The 20209-nt window shown below is 35.2% G+C and overlaps 1 protein-coding gene across 3 annotated transcripts in view; it reads left to right on the forward strand.

The window, feature by feature from the left end:
* The window catches only part of ZFPM2 (zinc finger protein, FOG family member 2), a 465395-nt gene that overhangs the window by 115868 nt on the left and 329318 nt on the right, over nt 1-20209 (forward strand). For all 3 annotated transcript variants that reach the window (XM_060128186.1, XM_060128187.1, XM_060128188.1), the window contains exon 3: nt 10917-11018. In XM_060128186.1, the coding sequence (XP_059984169.1) occupies nt 10917-11018 (102 nt within the window). The remainder of the gene's footprint in view (nt 1-10916; nt 11019-20209) is intronic.

Below are 20209 nucleotides of genomic sequence, written 5' to 3' on the forward strand. Positions count from 1 at the left end.
GTTAACTAACACTGAAAACCTATGTTACCTGTTTCTAGTTGTATAAGAATCGGAATGTATGAGTGCCTATAAATGACCACGCATGTACAGAGGCAGATAGGGGGATATATAAAGAATGTTCTTATTTCTTAAAGATACAGTCATCTAGTAAAGGAAGGAAAACATATGTACAAGTGAGGCAAGGGAATGTGTATATATATGTATATGTGTATATATATGTGTGTGTTTATACATATATATATATGTATATATATATATATATGGAGTGGAGGAAATGTTAAGTTTGGGCTGATTAAAGAAGCAGTGTATTCATTCTCAAGCTTCCTTATGGTAATGTGCATCATTCCAGTATGGAAACTACTCACCAGCACGTGTCTGCCTCATTTAAGCCTGTGTCCTGTGCTCCTACATCCTGTCCCCGTGACTGACTACTAAAAGGGAATACCACAATACAGTAACTCAGCAAGAAGCAATTCTACAATAATGTAGAGTGACACTGATAATAAGAAAGAACGGGGAAAATAGCTAATATCCTAAGGAAAACCCAATTTAGAAAAGAAGGATGTTTTCTCCATAATACTGGCAGTTTATCTGGGGAACTTTTAAAGTGGCACTAAAAAAATCAAATAATTAGTAAATGGAATGAATTTTGAAAGTTTATGTAAAATGCGTACCTTATCTTCACACTTATCATTGCCAAAAATATTAAATCTACTCATTCACCTTTTAAATTGATCAATTATTTAGTTAGTTTGATGTAGTGTAGTGTAGTGTAGCTTCAGAACTCCTCATTTGCACAGACTCCTTCCAAGGCCCTGCACCTAATTTTGTAATTATAACTTTACACTCTTCTTTTAAGAAGACGCCTCTCAAATTGAATAAACTTCAGGCCCCACAAGGCCCGAATCGACCTCTGTTAGTACCTTCATTAAATATGGATGATCTCATAGGAGACAGCAATGATCAAGAATGTTGTTTGGTTTCCTAATTTTTGGAAAACCTTGAATAAGATTCCTAAAATGTTTTGGCATTTATAGTAGATATCTGAATTTCAAATCTGTTATCATTCTAGGATAAGTTGCCCTGAGCCTAAAGAGAGTATAAATACTCATGAAAGCACTGTGTTAAAAATTAAAGCAGAGAGGGGAAAACATTCTCCCACACGTCTGAAAATCTAGGTGATGCCGTGGATGCTGTCTCTGTTTTTCCTGTGTTACCAGCAGCCAGGGATCTCTTGCTGGCCCTGAGGGAGGAGGTGCTATGGGAAGACCTTGTGGTAAGAAGAGTTTGAATGGGTCTCTTGATAACATTCTGGGACTATCCCTGGTGGTGGAAGCGGGGTATGGGTCCGAGTTTGGACAGGGCTGACGTAACCTACAATACTTTTCTTCCCCCCACAGATACGAAAAACTTCATTAGGATTAGATTCAGCTGTAAGAATAGGTTCCTGGAAGCTGCCCCAGGACTCTCCCATTTACAATCCATTGTCCAGAACTTAGTCTTAAGGAGTGGTCCACCTCAAGAAAAGGGAGGCTGGGAAATGGGGTCTTTATTATTAGGTGGCCACATGCTCACCTCTAAGTTCTGTTACTATGGAGGGTTTTCAGTTTTGCAAAGGGCATTGTTTTTATTCATCTTTGCTTGATTATTGGGGTAATGAATGACTGAAAGCTTTGTGGCAGTCAGTCCATGCCACATGCGTGTGTTTGCAATCCAATAAATATTTATTGAACACCTACTATATCAGACATTATGGGACATGCTGTGATTACCATGTGAGTAAATACAGTGAAGGTCCTGGCTATTTTGGAATTTACCTTATAATGAGGGGGCAGACATTAATAAAATACTCACACAAGCGGTACAGGGCGGTTTGAAAGAGTGAGGAAGGTCAAAGCGTTCTTAAGAATGTGACACTTGAGTTGGTATCTAATGCTGAATTAATTAGGTAGAAAGAAGTAGTAGGGTTCCAGACAGAGGGAACATCAAGTGATTAGCAAGAGACTAGTGAGCATGCAGATTGTGGTGGGACTGTGGTAGGAGTTGACCCAGGAGAGAGATGTATGAGCCAGAGAGATCAGGAAGGACGATGATCATAGGGTGAAGGACAGGAAATAATGAGAGGAAGCATAAGAGAGGAAGATAAATACTTTGAAAGCTGAAACGTTACAGGCAAATCTGAGCTTCCCATAAACCACAGTAGAGAGAGAAAATGAAAGAGTAAGATATATGTAATTCCAATGGTCAAGCAGTAGAAAAAACAGCGTTTATCAGAAGAAATAAATGTTATCCCCTATTTGTGAGCTCTGAGAGTCATTTATCATCATTAGGGTATTTGAACTAGTGTTGGAAAAAGGGCATTCAGATATAGACCAAAGTCTTTGTTAGCTGCTGTCCCGCAATATGCATTCTCCATTGGCCTTGGCTTTTTGGATGTGTGGCTTGAATAAAGTCTATTTATAATGAGTAAATTATATTGTGGTGATGGAGCACTATGGTAACGAGTGATTGCTTATGACTCATATTCTTAAATGGATTATGAGAAAGGAGAAGGTCCCTGGAATGAATTGTTAAACAGGAAAGAATAAACAATTAGGTTATATGAAAAGCAATATCCAAAGATCATAACTTTCTCAAATTGGTTTGATCTTTCTGTGTAGATGAGGTTGGCTTGTTGGGGAGACAATTTCAGAGATTGTAAGGTTTGGCTTTACTTTTTGTTACTGTTGATGATGATGATGATGGTGGTGGTGATGATTTCCTAAAGGGAATGCTGGGTTTGAAGCTTGAAGACTGAGTCCAGAAAACTGAAAGCTAGTGGTTTCCTGACGGCAGAACAACAGATCTGTGAATAGGTCAATTACAGTTCAGAGTATTATCATTTACAGACCATCAGGCATTACTTTGTCTCCTCTTTGGAACAAGATGTGCCTTAATTTTGTAGAATCCTCCTCTGAGTGGAATATAGTAGTTGCAGTGAATTTTCTTTTTAGTTGCAGTGAGGTTCTCTTGTTTGTTTGTTTTGGTTTGGGAAGGGGTAGCTGGGGAAGAGAAAATAAAAATTATTTAAATACAAACTTTGAAATATGTATTTTAGAAACATTTTTCTTATATATCTGACTCTTTCAAGTGCTCATTGTGAGAAATAACGAGGAGTGAAAGTTCTTGAATGATAGACACACTGCTGAGAATTTGCCTTATTTTATCTCATGTGGAAATTTCCCTTATGTTCCGAATCTCAAACGAACTTAAACTTTGAGAAAAATACTTTTCACGTAGAGGCTGATACTGACATCAGGAATAAATGTTCAGGACTGTAGAAAGAATTTATAAATCACTGTTCTTCCTAAGTTGTCAATACTTTCAGTGTGACTTTTATCTGATACAGTTACCATAAACGTTAGTATTTTCAATAATTTTCCCTTATTAACTATAATAAAATGCCACAAATTACAGTAGTTATGCATTGACTGTAGAGATTGAGTTTCCTTTTCAAAGTGAGAGACTTAGCCCAGGACCACCGTCATCAGATATTTCAGGATTGTTTCCTGATCTGGGGTCTGAAAGTTTATAATCAAACAAATGTGGATTCTATTTTTTTATCTGTTCAATTCATACTCTGAGGTATGAAAAAGGCTATTATATAAGTTACAAGGAAATCACATTCATTTAAAGAAATGTTTGTGTACTGACTATTAACTTATCCAGAACACGACAAAATCCTATATTTTCTTATACATTTATAGTAAGTCGAGGGAAACTTTAGTTAGACATGATTATGGGAATCCACAGAATAATGAACGTATTCTTTTCAAATGGTTGAAATATTTAGATTTTTTTTAGGTATTAGCATAAAAGGGTAACAATTGCATGTTTTTTATTTTTTGTCTCTGGAGATAAACTGGGTCTGTAATTTGGCAATGCAGAGTTAATTTAACCTGGCACCTTTGTTTGGATAAGCTATAACCAAACAATTGTTTTAAGCCAAACAATATTGTGAGGCTATTAGGCAGAGCAAACACAAACTGAATCTTAAACTTAAATGTCCTCACCCTTCAATACGAACTGCAGTTTTCTGTTTTTGACTGTTACAGTCCTTTAACCAAAGCTATCTTGTCTGATGATAAAACCATAAGTGTATGAAGCTCACACATTTTTCATCTCTTTTATGACCTTATCTTTCATGAGCGGCTTCTGTGAAGGTATCCTAGCTATAGGAAGCACCTGGAAAACGTATGTGATATCTATTCTCTGATAAGCAGTTGTGAACAAGAAAGTAGATCTGTCACTTCTGAACTGTTCATTGTTAAAAAATACTTTGGTGATTTAGCTGATTGCAAAATACATTATAGGGATGGCTAACAGCTACAGTAACACTCCTAGTCAAGAAAGTTCAATAGTTATATTGTACAGGAATTTCTATAAGAGGTTAATATTGATAGGAACTACATGGATTAAAAGAGCAGGATTGAGAAAGGCTGTGTGCTTGCATGACTGCTTTCAAACACTGCTGCTGTTTTGTGCTGGAAAAGTGACTGCCTCGGGATGTGGCAAATCTTTAATTTCTACAGGAATATCTAGCTTTCAGTGAAAAGATATTTATTTGTGTTTTTGAAATTATTTTTGCCTTGCAAGTAGAGCCACTGCTTTTACCACCTTGCCAACAATACCTAATATGGAATTAAAAGATTCTGTTTCATGTGTTCCAAAGACTATATTTTAGTGCATTTCCCCAAGTCATCTGTGCTGTGTATTATAGTGCTCAATAACACCTTCAATTTCCTCCTATAGGGCTTTCATTGATTCTGAAAACTAGACTAAGAAAAAGGGAAGGGCCCACAAAATATGTGTGATATCTTTTAAAAGAGCAACAAAAGAGTTTAATCTTGCAATGGAAAACCATTAACTCCATAGCCATAATTTTAGAAATATTATAGATTTTGTTACCACTTGACATTTATTCCGTTTCATCATTTTATGAATTGGTCTCTGGATATATATAGTGGTTATCCCATTAGATGTGTTTGTGCTTTGCTAAAAATACACTGAAATTTCTATTTATGTATGTGAAGTATGTGAATAAAGAATTTAGCCAATAAATGAATGCATGTCAAATGCATTCATAGGTGTTTCTGTAATTCTCTACCTAGCATCCTTTCTCTCTTCCTTTCCTCTTCCTACCAACAAAGCTTTTGAAGCAATATCTGAACAAACTTGTCATTATTATCTTAGGTATTAATTATTCATGCCATTTTTTCATAAGCTACTCTAGAGTGCTGATTTCAAACATATAAGAATCAAAAATGGATAGAAGTTTAAAAAGAAGATGGTCAATGAAGTCATTTCCATTCAAATCAAGAAGAGGCTGGAGTTGGGTTAATATCAAAATAAAGTTCTATTTATGAATTTTCCATGAGAATAAATATATTGATAGGAAAGAAGCAAGTCTCTATTGTAAGGGGAAAATGCTGTTTCTTAAAAGTAATTTGGAGATTTCATATTCGATTAAGTTATTTTTTAATCATTTCATTTTTCATTAGTAAAAAGATTAAAAATGAATTAGGTGAAAACATTACCATAAAAATGAAAGCTAGTTTCCTGAAATAAACTTAGATGATGAAGGGCCTGGAAGTTGAAAAACGTGACATATTTTAGTTATTAAATAGTTCTGAAAGCAATTAATTAGTAAATGTAATGATATTGCAATAGGTTATGTTTAAAAGAATGAGACCAAAATCTAATTTTCTAACTGCACAGTGAGCAATGCTTATTGATTAAGCATCTGTATGTAGTTTGATTTTACCAAGTTCCAAGTAAAATAGTACACCTAAAAAAAATAATGAAGAAACAAGGTTTATATATGATGAGGAAAAAGCAGCTATCTGATCACATCCTGCTGTCTTTATTGTTTGACATCCAGTAGACTTCGACTATAATATTCTAATGGGTTTGGAGTACGGTCTTTGGAGTTGGACTGACTTGGAATCAATTCTGGGCTCTGCCACTTACTAGCAATGTGCTTAGGCATCTTCTCACATATCTGCCTATTGGTTTACTCTTCTGAAATATAGGGATAATAATGCATGGCAGAGTCGTTAATGTGATGTTCGAGAAGCACTTAGCTAGTGCTGAGTGGTGCTCAAGAAATGGTAGCCATGTTTAGGTTTACTATAGAATCTGGGCTTTGTGACATGCTCTCTGCTTTATTCATCTTTCTGATTTCAGTATTTGGCACATAGCAGATGCTGAGATGACTATAAATTCAATTCTGACCTGTTTTGTTTTCTATACCCAAGTATATCATTTCATATGACGTTCTTATGCTTCTGGGCATCTTTCCCTTTTTTGCTTTCTTTCTTTAAGAAAACACAATTTAATCAGCCAACGACTTTATTCTTCTCTCTCAGGATTTATTTTTATTAATGTGATATATATTGCACATTTACGCAGTTTCATAAATGGTTTAAAATAGTTGCAAAATGTAATTTCTTTAGAGCTGTTAATTGTGTACAATCAACTATTTTTACAGTGCTCCTTTAACTGAGTACTCTGCAATATTTATTTTCAGTAGTTTTCTAATTATATGTGCTGCATAATCAAACAAATTAAAGCAAATTGTTCCATGAATCAGGATTATCAATACTGAGTGTTGCTCCAGATGTTGGCACAAGTTGAAATCCAAGCTCTACAGTTCTGATTTGGCAGTTCAGTGACATTTAATGAAGGTATTTTATTATATGAAATTACTAGTTCATTTTGAGTAATTTACTAAATTTCTGTGTGCGTCAAACATCTGCTGCGATTTGTCGTCATCCTGCCATTTTCTTTTCCTCGTAGTTACTGGATGAAAATGATCATGGGTAAATTTGTCCCATACGAAATGAAGAAAAGGACTTCATTCAGTTAACTATCAAGTAGTAGGAGTATTTCTTGCACTGTTTCTTGTTGGCATCTTAAAACTTTGTCTGGATCCTGTTCTTGCATCATTGAAATGTCTTTAGTTTCACCACCTTCAAGTTGTCATTTTTCCTGTGCAGTAACTTAATTACTGTAATCTTTTCCTTTGGGGAGATGGTTCTCATTTTTAATCTGAAAAATGGTTTTCAATTATGGAGCCTGAGAACATTAAACCTACGGAGTTCAGATTCATCTGAGATTATGCTTCCGAAATTTCAGGTATTTTGTTGGCTTCTTCCTCCAGAAAGCTTCCAGGACACCAAGTTTTCATTAAGTGTCATGCCTGTATGCTCGTGTCACATCATGGACTGTTCCCATGAAAGCATTCGTCACATGGGGTTACAGTCCATTGATTGGTCTCTGTTCTAATCTATAAGTTTTATGAGAGAAGGAACCATCTTTGTTTTGTATTCGTAGTGCTCAGGGACTCAAAAGTAGTATTTTAATCAGTTAATAAAGAATGCTTTATATCACTTCCATTCAATAAAGACAGACATTCATAGATCTAAGTAAATTCTTTTAACTTCTACGTGTTGTGATTACTTTGCAGTGTATTCTTCCAGACGTACTTGTTTCTCACTGTATTTCTGAATACTTTTCCTTCCAAATATGTAATTTGCCTAATAAAATATTTTAGAGTAGACTTAATTCTAGTCTCACAAAAATTGGGGTGAAGAATGTCTGAGACATGAGTCAGAGTGTTGTTATGGATCGAGTGAGGGAAAACTCAAAGACCAGAGGTCTGACAAGGTATGTTCATAGAAGCTCAATAAATATATGTCCATTACTGTATTCGTGTCACGTGATCTCATCAGTTCCCCACTGTAATACCTCTAATGCTTCTCCCTGTCTTCAATATGAAGGTAGAACTCCAAAAATAATTATAAGGTTCTCCATGGTCAATGTCATTTTATGCTTTTGGTCTCTGAATTTCCATATCTTATGTGATCTCATTTGGAATTATTCATGGACAATCCTGATTGTTTTATCAGTGGTTACCTCTCTTATGCATGTGGCCTGTCTCCTTAACTAGATGATACGGTCCTTAAGAGAAAGTATTTTTTTCTTTTTCATATATTTCATTGTATCTTCAAAAATATGCCTTGTAAGTGTTAATTATTGATTGAATTGTGCATGGCACAGTGTATTTCCAGCAAATTAAAATGTAATAGTAAAAGTCAGGAAGATTTACTTCTCTGTGCGAACATAGGATGATACAATTAATACCTGAATATGAAACTTAACTTCTCCAAGTAGTTCTGGCCAGAATTTTACTCTCTGTTCTCTGGGCCCTTGGATGTGTGATTTTTAACAGCACAGTCTCATGCTTGCTTGTTTATGCATTGCTCCGCGACTAATATTCAACTGTTTCAGGTGTGCGTGGTTCTCTCTTCAACTGGTGGGGTAGAGAGGGGAAGCAAGAAAGGATGTTTTGGAAAGAATGCTAACTGACAGGAGACTCAAATTTAATTCCTAATCTTGTACAAACTGCTGATTTTGGTGGTCTCTATGGTGCCTCTCCATGCTCCCTCATATGCCTACTGTTTTGCTTGTTAGGGAAAGGAGATCCGCCTAAAGCAGTCTGTAACCCCTGGAATGACTGGGAGGCATTTATTGCTGGAGCGTGAGAAGGCTTGGGGGAGATGCCTTATGTAGAAATAAATGTTGTTAACTATAAGACCATAGATAAGTTACTGACCCTATCGGTGCATCAATTTCCTGGTCAGTAAATTTTGTCTAATTTGGGTTAGATGGTCTCCAGCATCCTCTCTGATGCTCACATCCCTATGTTTCAAGACTCACAAGACACAAGAAAAGTGCTTGGAAGGCATGGATGTTGTTTAAAAATTATAGGTCACATGCTGTACTCTTTTTTTCCTACTCTCTTTCCTTTGTAAACTCCCCACGCATTTTCCTTTGTAAACTCCCCTGCATTTGTGCCTTCATTCGGTCTGTGGAAATGCAAGCAAAACGTCACTCATCTATGTGGTAGATTCTAGTGTGGATTCTAGTCCCCATGAAAAATAAAGTGTTGGTAAAGTCAGTATATATTACTCTAAAAGGGTCAGACATCCCTGGTAGCGCTCAAGAAGATTAGATGGTACACTGATATTGTATTAAGTAACATTGACTCAGTTGCTGAGAAAGTTTTCAAGTTTCTTATATTCTTTCAATATACTGCAAGGCCATAGAGCCCACTCGTGTGTGCAGGCTAAGAACTAGCCCTATCTGTATCTGAAAAGTGAGAGATCTCTTAACCCTGATCTCCGAAGATAACTGGTTCATACGTCTGTGTTCTATGTGACCTACAAAAAAGGAGCACAGAAGATTCAAACTCTTATCTTATTACTGAGCCTTTGTACCTTTCTTACGGTTCTTGGACCTTGTCTTGCATTCTCGTTATTTGTGAACTCTCTTTAATGAGTTTTATACTACTTTCAAAAAGGTATTTTTCCATATATATGCTACTATACCTACTACAGTCCCTTAAACCTGGTAAGTGCTTAATAAACATTTTCTGGAGAGAATTTCATTGCTGTTCATTTTGATAATCCAGAAAGGAAGAGAAAACTCAATTTTCAAAGAGCCTCCAATTCCAGACATGGGGTTCGGTGCTGTGGGGTATGTGTAGGAGCCAGTACTCCTCCGTGAAGGAAACTAAGTTCAACAGAGCTGTCACTGGGTTTCTATATTATCTCTCTTTACTTTTATACTTTTTAAAGTGATTCATTTTGTGAAGCTATATATAGAAATGAATATAAAATTTATGAAGTTTAAACTTCAGAACTCATATCAACATCACACTAATGTCATTGTAGTAATTGTTTCCTGAAAATTTTGTATTTTCTAGGTTACTTTGAAAGATTTTAAGAATTCAATGTATTTTTTGTATAATAATATAAAGATTTAAGTACTATTAGAGATTTAACAACTATGTGGAAAATAGTTATTAAATACTTCAGAGGGCAAGCGATTTAACTTTAAAAATTTAGCATTATTAGATTAAAGGTTTAGTTGCCCTGTTTTTAGTATACATTCTTTTCATTTCTGTCATCACATTTTCTTGTCATTCTGTTTTCTGATTTCTGTTATCCTTTATAAGTAGGAATGATTAATATATTTGTGTGCACTGTATTAAAGTCAATTACTTTCCTTTAAAAAGCAGCAGTACCTTGTTACATTATCACTTAAAACGAAGGTACCTACAAATTAGACTCTTAACTTTTAAAATGTGATTGCATGTTAAGATGTTTCTCCTTCTTTGCCATAAATATACTTTTGCTCAAAATATATTACATTGTTTTTCTTTTCTTATGTGAAAATGAAGGCATGATTTTGTGCAAACTAGCTATGCTTCTTTAAGAACAAGTATGGGTTTATAGCTCCTTGCATTGTGAAGACTTGTGTCACTGGCTCATCTTATATGACAGTAATTCAATTATGACCTTTTTATACCCATTTTAAAAATAAATACAAACAAGTTTTAGCACGCTTAATGCTGGGGAAAAAGAAAATCTTCTTCAAAATAACCTAAATTCAACCCAAACATAAGGATGTCTTTTCCTATGGTATTTCTTTTCTGCTGCATATTGCATTTATAAAAATGTAATTTGAAAATAAGCATGTTACGGTTTTTTGTATTGAAAGCACTACAATAATTACATACTGCTTTTTATTTTCTTCTTCTGTTAATATTAATAATTCCAAATGAAAAATTTTATGGAGATGTTTTTAATGTTTATAGCAGTTTATTTATTTATGAAAATGTTGATTTTCTTTATTATAAAGCCACAGTAGTTATCAAAATGATTAATCGTAGACCTATGTCAATATAATGACAATATTTGTAACAAATATGTAATTAGACATATGCTATGGACATCCCTCTAGGAGGATTTGAATTTCAAATAGAGGGCTTTAATCATGTCCCTTCCTCTTTGCGTGTTGGTATTTTCTAGGTGATGATGAAGGAGTCCAGGAGACAGCAGAATCAGATGGGGACACACAGTCAGAGAAACCGGGGCAACCTGGAGTTGAGATAGACGACTGGGATGGACCAGGTAGGACAAAAAATTTAAAATTCAATCATCTGTTGCTACTATGAGGAATTCACTTTTTTTTTCCTTAAATTTTAATTGAATTATAAAACTCTTACACTCTCACTTTTGATTTTAAAAAAGCATTTGTGTGTATGTTGGTTACATGATAGGCTGAATAAATATCATTATTTAAAGAGGATTTTTATCTTTGATAAATAAACTATAAAAACCAAAGTGTTACCACTGCTTGAAGTTTTTCATCTTTGTTTTCTTTCATACTCATGTAGGAATTTAGTTAATTCTACTTGGTTTTTCTTTGAACAGAGATCTTTGTGCTGTATCCACATTCAAATTGGGCATACTTTGAAAGCTTCAAATAAGTAACAATACTCCAAAGAAATACTTTTAGTATAGTCATGTTGTAAGTCGTAGATTGAATCCCAGTATGTGTTTAGAAGTTTAGAAAACATTAACAGATGCCCCACTTTGATTCAAGGTTTTGGTAATATTTTTACTTTTATGAATGAAAATTAAATTTGATTTTAAAGTTCATTGATATTTAATCATTTCAAGAAAAACAAAAACTGTTAAAATACTCCAGAAGACCAACACAATTTTATATAAATATGTACAGTTCATAAGAACTCTGTGGCTAAAAACCTTTATATTTGGTGCCAACTAATTTACAATTGATGGTATATTTATAAATGGAGACTGTTATGTCATAGGGCTTAAGGATATAAGCGAGTTTTGAAATAGTTTTAGCCATGATTTCCAAAGCAGTAACATTTTTCATTAAGAAAGATCCCTATATTTCAATCACATTTTCACCCTTGCATGACTTTGCAAATTGCTCTCTGCTGTGCGTGAAGAAGAGAGGAACTCCAGTGGTAATTTTCTGAAACCAGCAGCTGGAAAATATAACGCAAATAAAAATGAAGATACAGTATATCCGATTATTATGATGTCATTTCTAATGTTATTCGTGATACACACAGATGTTTGTATTCTGTATACTATAGCATAATGTTACACAAGATTTGGGATCAAAACATATTATAATTAAAGTACCATATACCACATTTTAAGAGTTTGAAAGAAAATGTGGACATCTGGCATTTTCACCTTATTGCATAATGTTTCTGTCTTAGTGAAGGGAAGAATTCTCTGGATTAAAAAAATAAGAAAAAAAACTTCGGAAAAATTTATTTTTTCTTGGGGGTTACATTTAACTTAAAGAAGTGGGTGAACTTTATGTTGTATGGTTCTTTATTCATAGAATTAAGTACGTATATGCTGTGTAGAAGAGTTTTTACATTTAAATTAGATTAGATGGCCTTTTGATATGCCTACTTGCAAAGGGTACATTCTGGATTCACTCAGAGGGGCAAACTTGGAGGCGGCTGGTTTTCCTCTTTGCTCAAACCTGGGACCCACAGTGCTCCCAGCGACTTGTGAGTAAGTAAGCAAATTCAGGGGGTGGTGAATTACTAAACACATAGTGCATACCCAGTGCTTCCTTTTTCAGGAAGCTTTTCCAGAAATAAAGTTATGTGTTAGCTAAAAGAGAGCGAGAGCGAGAGAGAGAAATAGCAAGAGCGAGAGCGAGAGAGAGAAATAGCAAGAGCGAGAGCGAGAGCGAGAAATAGCAAGAGCGAGAGCGAGAGCGAGAGCGAGAGCGAGAGCGAGAGCGAGAGCGAGAGAGAGAGAGAGAGAGAGAGAGAGAGAGAGAGAGAGAGGAATAAGGACAAAGCATGATGCTGTCCATTCAGGATAAGATTTTTCACTTTTGAGTTAAATTTACTTAACGTATCTGATTTAATAAACATTTTATTCAATTGATATCAGTGAAAACATATATACTCTTTCTGTGGCACAAATGAATGTATAAAAACTTTAAAGGAAAAAATGTATGCCTATAAGCAGGTATGCCTGGAGGAAATTCATCCTTTGTATATTGTAAAATCGATAACACATTTTTTCCCTACAGGTGTTTTGCAAAATAAAGGGGGATTTATTATTTTGACATCCCCTGATTAATGAAGTTGATTCATAACAAAAGATTACCTGTTGGATATTTATCTTTTAAGGTAGAATATTCATTGCTTTCCTTCAGTCAGAGAAAGTATACAGGATGTTTTTGAACTTTTGCTATTGCATGAATAGTGATTATATCAATATTTTTACCCAAATTTTTGTTATTCAAAAAAAGTATTGGTATTTTACAACTGTATTAAGAAGAGGAAATTTCCCAGGTTTTAGTGACAGTTTCCAAACATCTTAGAAAATGAACTCTGGATTCTAAAGTTTTAGGTTCGAATTCTGGATTTGCTGCTTACTTGCTGGATGAATTTTTGCAAGTTGCTTAATCTCTCTGTGCTGTTATTCTCATTTGTAAAATGTGGAAAGTAATATTAACGCCTCTTAGAGCTTTTGTGAGAATTAAATCTTGAACATAAAATGCTAATGACCATTATTATGGCTTTGAAATTGTTGCGACTTGAAGCAGAACCTTTAAAAATTCTTTTCTGCATTTTTTAAAGCACAGTAGTACATCTGTTACAACAAGGGTAAACTTTTGTAATACCAAGCATCTAGTTTTTTTTTTTTTGCGGTACGTTGGCCTCTCACTGTTGTGGCCTCTCCCGTTGCGGAGCACAGGCTCCGGACGCGCAGGCTCAGCGGCCATGGCTCACGGGCCCAGCCGCTCCGCAGCATGTGGGATCTTCCCGGACCGGGGCACGAACCCGTGTCCCCTGCATCGGCAGGCGGACTGCCAACCACTGCGCCACCAGGGAAGCCCAAGCATCTAGTTTTGAATTTAGCCACAAATTATTGCTTAAGACATGAGGCAATGAGCCAGGTGTAATTTCAAGGTCTCCTAACTTTAAGGTCCTCCCACCCCGTCCTGATAGTCACCCTGATAGTCACCCTAAGATAGAGAGTTGTCTCTAAACATAGAACAGAATCAAAGGACAAGGAAATTATCTAAAGAATTTGAGGCATAGAGCTAACATCGTTTAAGATAGATCAGGATTTATCTTATTTTTAAAGTTTGATTGGAGACGACTCCACAACTTTTCTTGATAGCTCAGTTCGATAATGAATCAACTCCTCTGTGAAGTGTTCTATTTTTATCAAATGCAGATTCCCCAGAGCAATTTTTTTTCCTTATTTGTTATACATTTAAAAGTCACATTTAATAATTGCTCGTACCTTTGTTAACTCTTATGATTAGGTGGAACCTAAACAATCTTTAGGAAAATTGTCTTAACATTTGTAAACATTTCTAATGATGAAATTCTTTAATGTTTAAATATTTGTGACTCTTATTTGAATAATCTTCAATTTCTTATGAGTCTTTCACCATTTGAGTGGAGTGCTAGACTCACAGTAAGCTAGTAAAGTTCAGGCCAGTGTAAAAGTCATTACCTCAATATTTCAGTCAGTAATTCACATATCTATTTTCAAGTCTGATTCTTCTTTCTTGCTCTTAAGAAAATTACCTTGACATTACTTTGCTTGGAATCTAATTCATATGATACTTGTTATCCACTGTTCTTCCTTTCCCTCTGTATTTGCCTATACCTCACTTATATCATTTCTGTCTTCTTTTTAAGTAAATGCTTTTTCTTTTATCACCCTCCGGTAATTCAGTTTGCCAATATTCTCATACATTTAACTATTTAAGAAATAGTCATTGTACACTAATAACTGTGAAAAGTGCTAGGGAGAAGTCCAAAGATGTAGTACAATGCTGGCCATGGTCTCTCTTTTTTTATTGAAGTATAGTTGATTTACAATGTTGTGTTAATTTCTGCTGTGCAGCAAAGTGATTCTATTCTCTCTCTCTCTCTCTCTCTCTCTCTCTGTATGTATATATACACACACACATTCTTTTTTCATATTCTTGTCCATTCCGGTTTATCACAGGATATTGAATATAGTTCCATGCACTATACAGTAGGACCTTGTTGTTTATCCATTCAATATATAATAGTTTGCATCTGCTAACTGCAACCTCCCATTTCATGCCTCTCCCACCCCACCTCCCCCTTGGCAACCATAAGTCTGTTCTTTATGTCTGTGAGTCTGTTTCTCTTTTATAGATAAGTTCATTTGTGTCACATTTTACATTCCACATATAAGTGATATCATATGGTATCTGTCTTTCTCTTTCTGCCTTACTTCACTTAGTATGGTAATCTCTAGTTCCATCCATGTTGCTGCAGATGGCATTTTTTCGTTCTTTTGGGGGGCTGAGTAGTATTCCATTGTGTATATGTACGATGTCTTCTTTATCCATTCATCTGTTGATGGACATTTAGGTTGTTTCCATGTCTTGGCTATTATAAATAGTGCTGCTGTGAACATAGGGGTGCATGTATCTTTTTGAATTATAGTTTTGTCTAGGAGTGGGATTGCCAGATCATTTGGCAACCCTATTTTTAGTTTTTTGTGGAAACTCCATACTGTTTTCCACAGTGGCTGCACCAACTTACATTCCCACCAACAGTGCAGGAGGGTTCTCTTTTCTACACACCCTCTCCAGCATTTGTTATTTGTAGACATTTTAATGATGGCCAATCTGACTGCTGTCCACACTGTCTCTTTTTGATACCATTTCTCTCCTTTAACCTTCTTTAATTATTCATGTAGTGTAGTTAGGTAGGATGCAATAATTAAGCATGTCAACCTAGAAAGTAGAGAATTGATCTAGACTACAGAAGAAAATGCACAAATTTTAGAGCCATGCTTACACTTATGGCCTTGTGGCCTTGGGCATATTAAACAGCCAGGACCTCAGTTTCCTTATCTTCAAAATGGGAAGAATAATAAGTACTTTGAAACATGGTTATGAGGATGAAACTTGAAAGAGATGATATATATGATACCTAGCACAGAGCCTGGGCGAGTGTGGGATTTGCTAGATGTTAATGGCCTCCCTTTACCCTAGAACCTCTCACATTGGCCAACCATTGGAATGTGTCCTTATTCTGAAAACAATGCTTACATCTCTGTCTCCCTCCTTTAAGAAAATCTTTAGAACCTCAATCCATCGCCAAATTCTGGAGTGCTGACTTGTGTATTTATTTAGAAGGAGACTTAGGGAAGAGAATACTGTTAAATCATTATAAATTCGTCATCCACCACTATGAAATGAGTACCTTAAAAGTCACATCTCATAAACGTCAACTCTAGGAATGCCAACTCTCTGGCTTATGTTATTAAAAACATGTTACTTCTTTTTGCACATGGGAATAATGAATAATTTGTTTTCCCTGGTCTAATATTGAATGAATCTACCAACAGCCTTATAGCAGCTTTAATTGACATTTCTAGGAGCTCTACTAAAGGAACATATCATGTTACTCAAATTGTGCAGATAAGTATATGTAGCCCCCAATAATGTATATTAATACAAATATACACAGATATAAAATTTTGAGCAAGCAGTCATTTAGATTCTTTGACATGAACTTTTCCAGATAATCATGTACTTTTATTTAAAGAGATTTTGGTATTTATATGTAAAGCATTTGGGCCATTTCAGTAAAAATGAAGTAGAAAATCAGACCTTGTATCGATGATTTGAGGAATTCATAGAATGAAATTAGGAATAATTTTTGTGTTATACACCATGGAACAGCACACCTTCCTCCTAGGTTGATACATGGAAATCTGATTTACCATCAGAGGTAACTTATTTTGAGGTAATGGGTAGAGAAGACCAACAATACTTCTGTTTATATATTGGCCCTGCCACTTATCAATTGTGTGACTTTGGGTAAGTTACTCACTCTCCAAGGGCTCAGTTTCCTTATTTATAAACTGGGGCTAATTATAATAACTACCTCATTAGTGAGATTTTTTATGTGAAACATGGAGATCAGAACTTCATAAGTGCTCAATAAATGGCTCTTAATATTACTTTTAGTAGCATTTTGGCAATTGTGCCTTAGAAGCCATTATAATGCCTTACAGATGATAAGCCCACATTTGTATAGTGAATCAGCTTTGTAAAATGATTTCGCTATATACAAATCATCACAGGGCTACATTAACTATGTTCTATTCAACTGGATTTAAAACATAATTCAGTAAAAGAAATTTTAATGTAAATACATTTTCAAGAATAAATGTCTAGCATAAAATCAGATGTGTGTACTTGTTGCATCTGGACTCAAAATGTTTCAAGAAATCTGTAAAGAAGTCACCTCATTCAGGTGCTGTTCAGCGTTGTGGATCCACGCAGATGATCAGGCTAGTTCTGCTCTGTGCCTGAAATTAAACTGAGAAGGTGGGGAGTGTTTTATAGAAAGTGGAATGGCAGCTGGGAGACCACTGTGAGAGAGAAGCACACACTAATGATACAGGGTTTTTTTCCCTTTCCTAGTCCAAAGAAGGGCTTGGAGATTACAGTTCTGATTTCGTTTCCTTTTTGATTGGGAAAATGTGGTAGATATAAGATCTGGGAAATGCCATTTGAAGTAAATTAACAGAAACCTATGAAACATAGTTAACCATAGATATAGTCTGACAGTAAGAAGAATATTGTGAGAAGCAGAGGAAATCGTAGAATGACTGTGTATTACTCTGACAGTGAATTGGTATTATCTCTGCTATCAGATAATGCAGTTATCATTAATTTTCACATTTGCATTTCAATCTTTGGAAGGAAATGACTCTTGCCGGATGAAGATAAGAGCTCTGTACCACTATAATGAACCATCATTTTATCCCAACGCTTTTTGTCCATATGAAAATGAGGCGGGGAGGAGAGTTTGTGTGTGTGTGTGTGTGTGTGTGTGTGTGTGTGTGTGTGTGTGTGTGTGTGTATGGGGGGGTTCAGAAAAACATTATAACAAAGTGTCAAAAATTGCTACAGACTTTTGAGCCCCTTCTGAAACAAGAGGGGGTCAAAATAAATCTTCTGTACTGTAGTTAAGTGGATATCGGATTAAAAGATGAAAGCCTTACTCTTTGTAGAACAGGATGCCACATAAACACAGTAAAAAATAGTTCTCTTTATCTTATTCCTTTACTCCAGTTTGCACTCTGATATAGAATTAGGGCACACATAAACCTAACCCAAAAAAAGAGGTAGGTTGAAGGCAAAGGACTTACGATTATTGTTTGGAAATAGATGTCTTTGAGTTATAAGAACTGTGTAAAATATACAAATTTATTATTATTATTTCTTCAGTTGTACAAGAATGGGAATTAAGGATATTTAGATAATGGCTCGTAGAACTTGCAAATACCTAATTTGTTTGCACAAGTTTAACTGATAAATTCAAGCTAAAGGATAATGAATTGAGATTAATTTTTTTTTTTGGACCTTGCTTTGCAGTGACCTTTTCCTCAAACAGATTGCTGGAAAATAAAATACAATGTCAAGTTTTATAAATACATCATGATCCCAGAAAAATATATGACAGCACATACTTTCCTATCCTACATGCTGCTCCCATGGCAAAATTCATTAATTAACCTTTTACAGTAGAAGCTCCCTTAATTAAACTAAAATTTGCACCCTTTCTCTGAAAATTACTGATTGAGGCTGTTGTGAGTTAAGTCGGGTCCCCTCACAACTCATATGCTGACGTCTTAAATTTCAGTACCTCAGAATGTGATGTTATTTGGAAATAGGGTCATTGCAGATGTAACTAGTTAAGATGAGGTCATACTCATTAGGGTGGGCCCTTCATCCAACATGACTGGTACCCTCATAAGAAGGGGAAATTTGGAGACAGACCACATACATAGGGAGAACATACTGTGAAGATGAAGGAAGAGATTGAGATGATGCTCCTAGAAGTCAAGGAAGGCCAAAGATTACTGGGAAACCACCAGAAGCTAGGTAAGAGGTATGGAACAGATTCTCTCAGAAATCCTTCCCTTGAATCCTTCTGATTCCCAGAAGGAATCAATCCTGCTGAACCTGATCTTCGACTTGCAGACTCCAGAATTGTGAGACAATACATTTCTGTTATTTAAGCCACCCAGTTTATGGTACTTTGGTACAGCAGTCCTAGAAAACCAATACAGAGGCCAGGAGCTAGAAAGGAATCATGTGGGCAGTCCCTTATATGCTTTCCAACTATATATCTTACTGTAATTTTTAGTTGATTTTAAATATTGTCTAAACCACTCAAATATATTTGCAAAAAAAGATACATTGTTTCTAGGGCAACAATATCGAAACCTTCCAAAGACTGGATAAAGAGCAATAACTAAAAAATGTAGGTATGGGCAAAATAACTGCAGCAAATCAGGGAGAAAATCATAAACATATTGAAAGAATCTGCCCTTAGATGGCTTTGCAAGTGCTTTTACATCCTCACTCTAATGAAACAAACTAGAAATTATAGATGAAGCATTTGAATGTTGTTTATGAAATTGGAGGACCAACAGTGGGCTCATAGGCCAATAAAAGGTCTAGGCCCTACATCAAATGTTTAATTATTAAATGTGCTTTTGTATAGTATAAGTTAAAATATAATGCTTCTATTATTATTTTAAAAATCATTCCATGGTTTGGCTATTTTGATTAACTGCTCACCCCACTTTTGTCCAATAATAGGACTTCTACTGTGCTCTTTCCTCCTGAGCCATAATTCAGCTTAGAATTCTTCTCAACAGGACACTTCCGGAAGACACTTGTCAGTAGGATATAAGAAAAACCCTTGCTATCCCCTTTGTAACCTCTTTTATAAGGAAGTATGCATTAGATACTTATTTTGGTGTAAGAATTTTTGGCATTTGTTGTTTTCCTTGACTCAGCATTATACCTGGAAAAGATACCTAAATATATGCCTGATATGAGATGTTGAAAGAAAGAAAACCTAAACCATGTAATTATTTGCTTCTCTTTTGTCTGATTCAGAAAGGGACTTAATGGGGTTCAGAAGGATAAGTCAGGACCAACACAATGACATACACTAGAAGTAGAAGTAGTTTAAAACTATGGAAAATAAAAACGGGTACATAGAGACATGTACACTTGCTATTAATGGGCCACAAATTTGGAACTAGATTACTAGATTACTTAAAGGGTAATATTGATTGGGTACACAAGATAAAATACACTTCTTGTAAGTTGGTAGTTGAACCTAGATCCTTGAAGAAATTCAGATTCAATACTGTAGGCAACAGTACTGTACATACATTGCTGGGTGCTTTCTATTGCATCATATCAGTAAGCACAT

Source organism: Lagenorhynchus albirostris, chromosome 17 (genome assembly GCF_949774975.1).
Source record: "Lagenorhynchus albirostris chromosome 17, mLagAlb1.1, whole genome shotgun sequence".
NCBI classification, from domain to species: Eukaryota; Metazoa; Chordata; class Mammalia; order Artiodactyla; family Delphinidae; genus Lagenorhynchus; species Lagenorhynchus albirostris.